General features: G+C 39.4%; 1 protein-coding gene across 1 annotated transcript in view; it reads left to right on the top strand.

The window, feature by feature from the left end:
- LOC146453776 (uncharacterized) overlaps positions 1 to 6,381 on the top strand; it is a 15,988-nt gene extending 9,607 nt beyond the window's left edge. Inside the window, exons 2-4 of the mRNA XM_085096199.1 lie at positions 1,445 to 1,990; positions 4,277 to 5,571; positions 5,977 to 6,381. Coding sequence (XP_084952325.1) covers positions 1,445 to 1,990; positions 4,277 to 4,905 — 1,175 coding nt within the window. The 3' untranslated portion in view covers positions 4,906 to 5,571; positions 5,977 to 6,381. The remainder of the gene's footprint in view (positions 1 to 1,444; positions 1,991 to 4,276; positions 5,572 to 5,976) is intronic.
- Positions 6,382 to 9,486: the final 3,105 nt, after the last annotated feature.

The raw sequence follows: 9,486 nt of genomic DNA, 5'->3' as shown, positions 1-9,486 counted from the left end.
ACCGAAGGTGATTAGGCAAGTCCTAAAGCTTTTTCTTGTCAATTTATACAAGAGAAAATAAGGGAGACAGAGAGAGACGCCCAGTCTAGCCAGCCCTTGAGATATGTAAACTTCGAGTATTACCTTATTTTTCCAAAGGTTTGTAAAGCGAGAGAAATTCAAACTATAGTCTGCGTAGTGAGAGTTTTCATTTGCCGATTCATATTTATGGAGCTACAACAGAGCGTCATTAGATCTTGTTGCACGTCCTTTGAAATATATATTATCCGCAAGGCAGAAGCCGATAATGGCGGTCGCAAGATCTCATAGCCTGTTGTTCAATCGACGGTCAGATGTTTAACTCAACAATTTGGACTTGCGTTTTAATGGATATCCAACAATGACACGCAAACATATAATTCCAACACCTCTGCTTTCCCCCTCTGCCCCCTTATTTTTAATTCTCTTGGTACTCAGTAACATGCAGATATATAGTTGGGGAATATTTTTCTGTAGTTTTGAACTTTTTACTCTTAGAATCAAACGTTTCCTCAGAAGGAATGATTAACCTTTTGCGGCAGTACAAGAAATTAAATATCACAGTGTTAAAGAAAACGAATAAGCTGCTCATTCGCATGACGTGCTTGTTCCTCAATATTTTTATTTTCGTGTTGCGTGTTTTTGCCATGCATGGCGATATTTATCTGTAATAACATAATATCGCATTTGCCGCACAAAGTGTCCCCCCTCCCCCTCCGCTAAAGCTATGATAATAAAACTTGCAGTGTAAAACGGGACGTCCAAAACTTGTTCCTTTGGTTGTTACTGAATAATGAGACAGATAAGGTCATGCGACCCTGTAATTAAGTCATCGATCTTGCACAGCTTCTATGTGGGATCAACCATCTTGAATTTCTCCATTTCCAATGGACCCCAAAAATCACGAAAACCAGTCAATGCGAAGAGGGCATAAAAACAGAGAAAGTAATGACGATCAACTTTTAAAAAGTTTTCACAAAAAGAGTATCAAATTTAAATTTCGAAAAACAAATTTATTCGTTTAAGGTCTTATTAACTAAGAAATACCAAGCTGAACTATATATTGCAGGGAAGAAAAAGAAGTTAAATGATTTTCACAAGAAGTGGAAGTTCACGCCTCTGGCGTATTGTTGTTTACTTCAGAAGTAGTGTAGCCGAAGCCTTAAGTATAATTTTCCAGGCTTTATAAAGAAGAAAATTTGCATCTTCCAAAATATTCTCATGCATTCTTCTCTTGTTGATCGTGAAGCTGCCACTGTCGCAAGTCTGAAGGCCATGAACAATTTTTCCAGAGATTTTTTTACATTTGCTTTAAAAATTGGAGCGTAGCCGCAACGGTACAATTCACCATTGAACCTTTCACCAACATTCCACATACGTATTTTATGACGTGTACAAATTATGGAATATCTTTGCTTTGTTGCAGTCCGTCCTTTTGTTTCACTTCATCTGGGACCTCTATACGTCATTGAAGGAAGCAACGCCACACTTCCAACCTGCCACGTGACTGGTCATCCTACACCAACTGTAACGTGGCGCAAGTCATTTGGTCAGCTGCCTCAGGCGAGGGTGCAGAGTAATAACAGTGTCATAAAAATTTTTGATGTCCGCAAAGCTGATTCTGACAATTACATCTGCACTGCGACTAACCTGTTAGGAAGCGCTGTAAAGAAAACTCATTTAGTAGTTGTGTCGTTTCCTCGGTTCACTATTAAGCCACCTGCTAAAGTTGTTGCAGGTCCTGATGACGCTTTGACATTGAACTGCAGCGCTACTGGTGATCCACAGCCAGTCATCAGCTGGAAACGACAAGGAGCACAACTGCCAGTTGGACGGAGTCACCAGCAGATTAATGGCGCTTTAGTTATAAGAGACATTAGAAACGAGGATGCAGGGATTTACATTTGTGTCGCGAAAAGTGCTGGAGTGTTTGGGGTGGAAACTGTAACCGATGTTGATGTTCTGCCTAAAGGTGAGTTAATTTGACATCAGAAGAACTTTAAATAATGAAAATAGCAAACGTTGGTACATATAGTGTATTTTGTCAACTTTTAATCGCCTGTCAACTACCGTAATTTTGTGCTCTCCATAACATCCACCTTAAACAAGTGGGAGCGATGTTGAGGTTCAGAAGCCCTTAAAAAATGAGTAAGGACGGTGCCTCCTAATACAAAAGTATTTTAATTTTGCACACTATGACTATACGGGATTAGTATAAATCTACTAGTGTTCTATCACGAATGCCGTTCTCTGATTGGCTACGCTACTCGCTATCTATTCTGTGATAGATAGCGAGTAGTGGTTTTCAACAAAATGGCGGCCGCTTCCTCGCGTTTTCGAAGTGTCTGCGATGAGGATATAATTAATTTACTTGTTTAGTTTTGAACGACTAGTAGATTTATACTAAAACAATTAGATTATTCGCTCTCGATTTCTATGCATGATAGCTGATTCGGGCTGCGCCCTCATCAGCTATCATGCGATAGAAATCTCGAGCTCGTAATCTAATTGTTAAATAGCAGACTACCGCAAGGAATATTGATATCCATAAAGAAATTTGGAAAATTTAAAACACATGACAATATTTGGCATTTTTGTTTTCAAAACTGCAGCTTAATAATCTCTACTACAAAATGCAAGGTCAATGCGGCCAATTTCCTTTTTGGATTTCAACAGCCCTGGCTAAGATCTTTAATTTACATGCATAGTCATATACCGCGCAAAAATACTTTTGAATATTGTCAGAGTTTCTCGGCCTTACCGAAATACGCAGCACATGCGCATAGTATCAAAGGGGCACCGCCCTTAAGATTGGAAATATCGACTCCATTTTTAACTAATGGAGATAGATAGGGCTGTTACGTATACAGCTGTTTGGAGAAAAGTTGTAGAAAAAAAAAAGCGTAAAAGCGTACGCGACAATGCCGAAAGGTAGTCAGAATCCATATTGCCCGCCATCTCAAGTCTTTACTGTACGGTCGAGGCATTATGGATTGTGAGCTTTTATTGAAACTTTTTGGGTATTTCCCAGGCTACCTTTCGATATTAATTGTCGCGTGCGCTTTTAAGGTTTTCTTTTAACAACCTTTGTCGAAACAGCTGTATTCTGCTTTGAAGCGTTCAATCGCCTGTCAGCTACATACGGCTGTTTAGTAGTTGACAATCACACAGCGGTGAAGCTCACATGTAGAATTGATCGGTGGCCAATATCTTTTCTTTTTACACACGGATACGGCGAAGACGATAAGGAGGGCTATATTTCTACATCTGTGGCCAAAGGAAGTAACGAATGAGATATTTAATTTTTATGGAGGGAAAACGCCATTTCAGTTGAGAAGAATTATTGCGGTTAAAGCTGTCTGGATGGAATCCGAATTGTGTAATTATTAAAAAAATGGAGAAAATAAGCCCACGTCACATATTTGAGGGTTTTTTTTACACAGATGATTTTACTACCCTGGCAAAAACTTTTGCGGTGATTTTAAATGCCCTGCATAAGCTACCAATGAGTTTACGTACAAATTAAAACACACCCCCTCCAAGTCCCCCTTCGCGCAAGAGATCTTATCACAAAAATTTGTCCTTAAAAACCCAAATGAGACCTGGCCGCTTTTTATGTTCTCATCAGAAGCACCCACAATTTCAGCAAAATCGGAATCACATTCGGAGAGAAATCGATGTATAATCGTAGCAGAGATCGTCAATGGCTTAAAACACAAGCGATTTAAAATCAAACTTTGCTGCAAAAATCGCACAGCGAGTTTGTAATTTTGATGCAAAAGAAGCAACGCTTGTATTTGGTGAGGAAAAATAGACCACCGCAACAACAACAACAATAACAACAACAAAGACCACAACAGCAAAAACAAACGAAAAAAAGAAAGAGAGAAGAAAATCACTGTAACAAACAGGCTAAACAAATACAAAAAAAAAAAAAAAAAAAAAAAAAAAACGACAGTGAGTGTTAGTACATATGTGCTCTGTTTAAAACTTCTGCCTAAATCATGGTTATTTTTTGGGGGGTGATTTCATGGCGATTTGTTTTGTTTGTTATTTTGATGCCGAAAAAATAATATGAAAGGGTCCAGATTCATCTACAGCACCGCAGAGATAGTTTAATGGCTACTGTTACCCGTTAACGCTATTTTATTTTATTTTATAACGTTATATCAAGCTTTGTATTTAGCTTGATAATAGTTCCAATTGTTACATAATTTAGAAAATGAATATTACACGCGTCTTAATTTTGTTTTATCAGATTGCTCTGATCTATTAAAATCAGGCCATACACAGAGTGGAGTGTACTCTGTAAACCCAGACGGAAAAGGATCCTTCACCGTGTACTGTGACATGCGCACTGACGGAGGAGGATGGACAGTGTTTCAAAGAAGACAAGATGGATCAGTGGACTTCTATCGTGGCTGGAACAATTACAGATCAGGCTTTGGTCTGCTGACGGCTGAGTTCTGGTTGGGAAATGACAAGATCCACAGGCTGACGGCCTCTAGACCCAGTTCTTTGCGAGTGGAGCTAGAAGACTGGAACGGAGCTAGAGTATTTGCTAAATATGGCAGGTTCAGTATTGGTAATGAGCAGGCGCAGTATCGACTTGAAGTGAGTTCATATTCAGGGACAGCAGGAGATTCGTTAGCTGAGCATAATAACATGGCATTTACCACAAAAGACAGAGATAATGATAGATACAGCAGTGCAAACTGTGCTGTGCAATTCACTGGCGCCTGGTGGTACAACATTTGCCTCTTCTCCAATCTCAACGGAAAATATCTGGAGAACAAGAATGATGACCGAGGAGCCGTGTGGTATCACTTCAAACAAAATTATTTTTCACTCAAATTCACTGAAATGAAACTAAGGCCATCATCTTGAAAAGTATATAAGTTACCGATGAAACGTTCGTCATTCGGTTGAAACAATAGAGTATGAACATAACATAGCGCTTCCCTCACACCTCATTCAATAGATTATCCGTTGTGTACAAAACATGACTATAAAATTTTAAAACGCAACTTTGCCTCCATCTTTCGAGGTTAATTTAATAGAAGCAGTATCGCGTTGTTAACATTTTTCTTTTCGTTTAGACTCTTTCAGTAAGCAACGCGTTGTTGTTGTGAGGTCAGTGCTTGTTTTTTTGTTATTTTTTTTTTGGAAAAGGAAAAGCGTGGTGTTTATTTTGGGGCAGCCATTTATAAGAGACGGAGACGTCATCTGGATAAATACCTTAGGCGCCTTCAGAATATGGAGAGAAATTTGTCACAGACGGAAATCCACATGGCGGAATAGTGTTAATTTAAAATCCCGCCTACTTTTTTAACCCTTCAAACTTCAATAGTGATCAGCATGTAATTTCTCCTTCCAATGCTACTAAAAGACATGAGAATAGAGGAAATGATCACTCCTTGACTTTTAAACAAATTCTTCAACCTATACCATAGCACGTTTATGATAACAGTGAGGAGAATTTTCATGTTAATACATAAAGGCTGAAGTTCGTTTGTTCTCTAACTTCTATTCTAGTTACTCAAAATTTGGAGAGTCGAAAGCCCAGGGGGGGTACTCGGGTATATTAGTGACTGGGACGTGCGAAGACCTTTATTGGGTTTGAAATTTTCCGCTTGGGACTTTTTTGGGTTTGAAATTTTCTGGTGGACTTTTTTTGCCCTTAGGCAGTCTGCCTAAAGTTTTGTGACAAATACACGAGGAATGAATAAAGTCGGACGCATGAAATATCTCGCCTTTTCTTGGTGTTTTGTACTTTTATTGTTTTTGATGCTTAAAAAATTTGGACTTTTTTTGGGTTACGTTTTTGGCTGCTGGACTTTTTTTGGGTTTTCCTTAGCGTGACGGGACTTTTTTTGGGTTTCAAAATTTGGCCTCATTCGCACCTCCCCGTAACTAATATACCCGAGTACCCCCCCCCCCCCCCCCTGGGGTCGAAAGTAGTAAAGATAACAAGATAAAAAGTGTTAATAAATTATCGACATATTGACCAGGTTAGAGAGGTAAAAATATAAAAGCCTTAGTAATGAGTATCAGAATAATACTTGGGGCTGGGTGATAACTATGATTTATTAGGAGGCTTCAACTAACAACTGGTGTCTGCGTTATAAGCGCGTGTATTTCTCAAACGTGCCGAAAGTATTAAGAGCCACCGAAGAATTATGGGAAGGATGTTGATTAACTAAAATTTAAAGTTTATTGACTTGAAAATCGGTAAAACCGTATAAAGCAGTAAAGCTGTATAAAGCAAACTGTATAAGTTTGTATGAACTTGAGTTACATCAAGAAACATCATCTCTTGCAGCAACTTAATACAACTAACTTAGTCTCTAAAAACTTTCAGAATTACATTTTTAACTGAGAAACCCGTACCTACGAAGTAATGGACTGGAAATTTTGTAGTTTCAATACACCTGTACCACAAAAACAACTCAGTGATTAAGGGCAGAGCCTTGATTTTCAGACCTCTTTCAGCATTATGCTTTTGTATAAAACGCCAGTAAGGATCTTGGTGTTTAAAGAACGTGATTTTGCTGAGTGAGAATTACCTAAACTTTAAATTGAGGGTAAAACTTTCTTCAATAAAACATACTATTTCTTTTCAATGTGAATTGTCTTATCTCACGTTAGCGCCGCTGGTGCTGTACCTTGATGTTGTATTGAGGAGGCTTAAAAATCTAGCATATGCGCAGTAATGACAGACACTTATTTAATAATGCCCCTGGCATACAGGTCTAATTGTGCTGGTTTGTAAAAATTCAGTAAAACGATGTATGCGTAAAATTCTCCGCACTTAAGGTGGTATTTTATTTCAAACTTTTTTTCCGTGTCCCCACAAAGTTTAATGGTCTTTATCTTGAATTGACATGTCTTACTAGGGAGCTTAAGCAACGACGGCGGCAACGACAACGGCAACGAAAACGTCACTCGGAAATATATTTCTATAACATTTGTGCTACTTTGCGATTATTTCAACTCGCTCAACTTTTACAAAAATGGCGAACTATCCAGGAACCAAATTGGTAGCCAGTGGCGTACAAGTTAAAAAAGAAAATGAAAAAAATCACCGTCCTGCGTTCACATTCTCCACAAAACCTTAAATGTGGTCGTTTCACGTTGTTGTTTTGCAGAGGACGGCAAAGAAATGTACCAAAATGTAAAACGTACGTGCAGAGCGATTGTTTTTGCTCATTAAACCTTTTGTTTTGCGGCGTTGTCGTTGCCGTCGCCGTCGTCGTTGGTTAAAGCCGTCAACACACCTAGCGATTTTATACGCCGATCGCGGGGAATTTAATCGCCAGCGAAAACCGCAAGCGATTTTCGCCACCGATTGATGCTAACACACCTGGCGATTTTTTTTCGTCGATCGCTACGAGGTGGCACTTCAACCTTGTTCCCGGGCTCCATTGAGGAGCGTTTTGAAAAGTCATGTGATAAAATCGCCCAACCTGATCAGTTGACTGATTAGTTGACTTTACTAGCGATTCGCAGCGATGAGCGTAGAAAATCGCGAAACGGGTACACTTGGCGCCGGCTCTGACATGCCGGCAAAAATCGCAATCGTTGCACCGGGCACACCTGGCGATTTTCGCCGATCGCAACTATCGGCGTCTAAATTAAAATCGCCAGGTGTGTCGTTGGCTTATTAAAGCTGGCTGGACGCTAGAGTGTCTTTATCTTTAGAATAATGTTAATGAACACTTTATGGCTCCTAGCAAGTGTAGCCATGCTGGTTTTGTCAGTTTTTCCCGAAATATTGTGTCTAGAATACATCGCAAGTGTTTATTCCCGTAAAGTTGTCAGTTAGAGCGGTGTTCGTTAATAACCTTAACAGAGACAACAAGAGTGTTTAAAATCGCCCAACCTGATCAGTGATGATGATTACATCCAAGTTCCTTTTCAGCCATCAGCCAATCTTCCAAACCACACGGTATTTCCACAAGCTGAGGTAAAATGCGGCAAAACAAAACATTACCAGACCTGTTTATTTCAGACACGAGCTGGAAGACTTGTGCCTGCAAATATGATTACCAGTAGGAAAGGTAGGAAGGTTATTTGTACAGTCACCTACTATGTGCGTAAAATGTAGAATCTGGCTCAAGTCAGTCTCTTTGCTATTTCTATTCATGCAGATCATAAGTTTCCAATCTTCGACCCCTTATTTCGAAGAGTTCTATCTTGCTTCAAAATACAAATTCAAAGTCTGTCACTGGCATCTCGACAACCAAAAAAGCAACAAAGAAACAAAGAAACAACCAAATAAAGTATTAAAGAACAACAGCAACGTTGTAACTTCCTAATGAGTTCTTTCTCTGCTCCCAAGCATGCCAATGTTATCCCATATATCCACAATCCTACAATTCCCATATGTTTACAAACCCATATGGCTTCAATAAAATTTGTGGAGATACGTATGTCGATTCCAACTGATCGTCAAAATTGGGTTAAACCGATGGAACTGGGTTATGTTCACCATTTTTAAACCCTCTTGATAAAGTTAAAATGTTTCTGAATAAGTGTTTCAGCCAACAGCAACAACCACAACAACCAGACAATAGGGAAGAAGCAAAGATGCAACCATTGATCGCCCCAGAACCCACCCTTCCCAATAGATTTGAATTTACGCCCGCCGTCCTAAGACGTCTTCTTAGCATGCGTAGCTGGCGAGAATATGGGCGAACGAGCATTGGAGCCGCGAGGGAAATGGGGAAAAGGTGATATGAAATCCCGCCTGCATAAAAACTATAGCATTGAGAATCGGAATAAAAGAATGCGGCATTAGAAAAACTCCAGTTTTCAAATTCTGGCCGGCAGACGACGATATTTTCTCGCCACCGCTAAAGCTCCCAAACTGCTTTCACGCTATAAAAATGTCGTCATTTACCAGGCTAACTACTATTTCCTTTGAGAGGCAAGAAGGAAACAAGGGGCGTCTCTTCACACGCTACGCCATCTCTGAAAGTTTTAATTAAGTAAGCTGTTTATGTGTTTATTTAGCTTCGCCGATACTAGTTAGTTGTCAAAATTACAACTACCGCTATTATTAGACCATTTGACCTTTCGTACGCCTTTCAACGACAGAGATTACTTTATAAATTGCAAAACCACACGATACCAGAGCTTATCCAAAACATGTTTGAACTTTGCCTCGTATCATAATAAGGGAACAAAACCTTGGCAAGTTACCCGGCACACTAGTCATGTCAGTATCAAATAACGAACTAAAGCAGTGATCAACAAACCTTGCCTTAGACAACTCGCCCAAAATGACCGCTCAGAGGAAGAGTTTGCCTTCGTTTGCTTCCGTTATTTCTGTTTTGTCAATCGTGTTGTACTGCGCCGGATTTTTAAGGGTTGAATTGGAGTTAAACGAACATAAGGAGAGATTAAATGCTCTTGAAAACGTCGTTCAAACAAACGTACAAAACATCGCAAAGGTAACAAAGAATG

This window comes from Pavona decussata, unplaced genomic scaffold, assembly GCF_977016875.1.
Source record: "Pavona decussata unplaced genomic scaffold, jaPavDecu1.1 SCAFFOLD_322, whole genome shotgun sequence".
Taxonomy (NCBI): Eukaryota; Metazoa; Cnidaria; class Anthozoa; order Scleractinia; family Agariciidae; genus Pavona; species Pavona decussata.
This window is presented reverse-complemented; position numbering and strand designations above follow the sequence as displayed.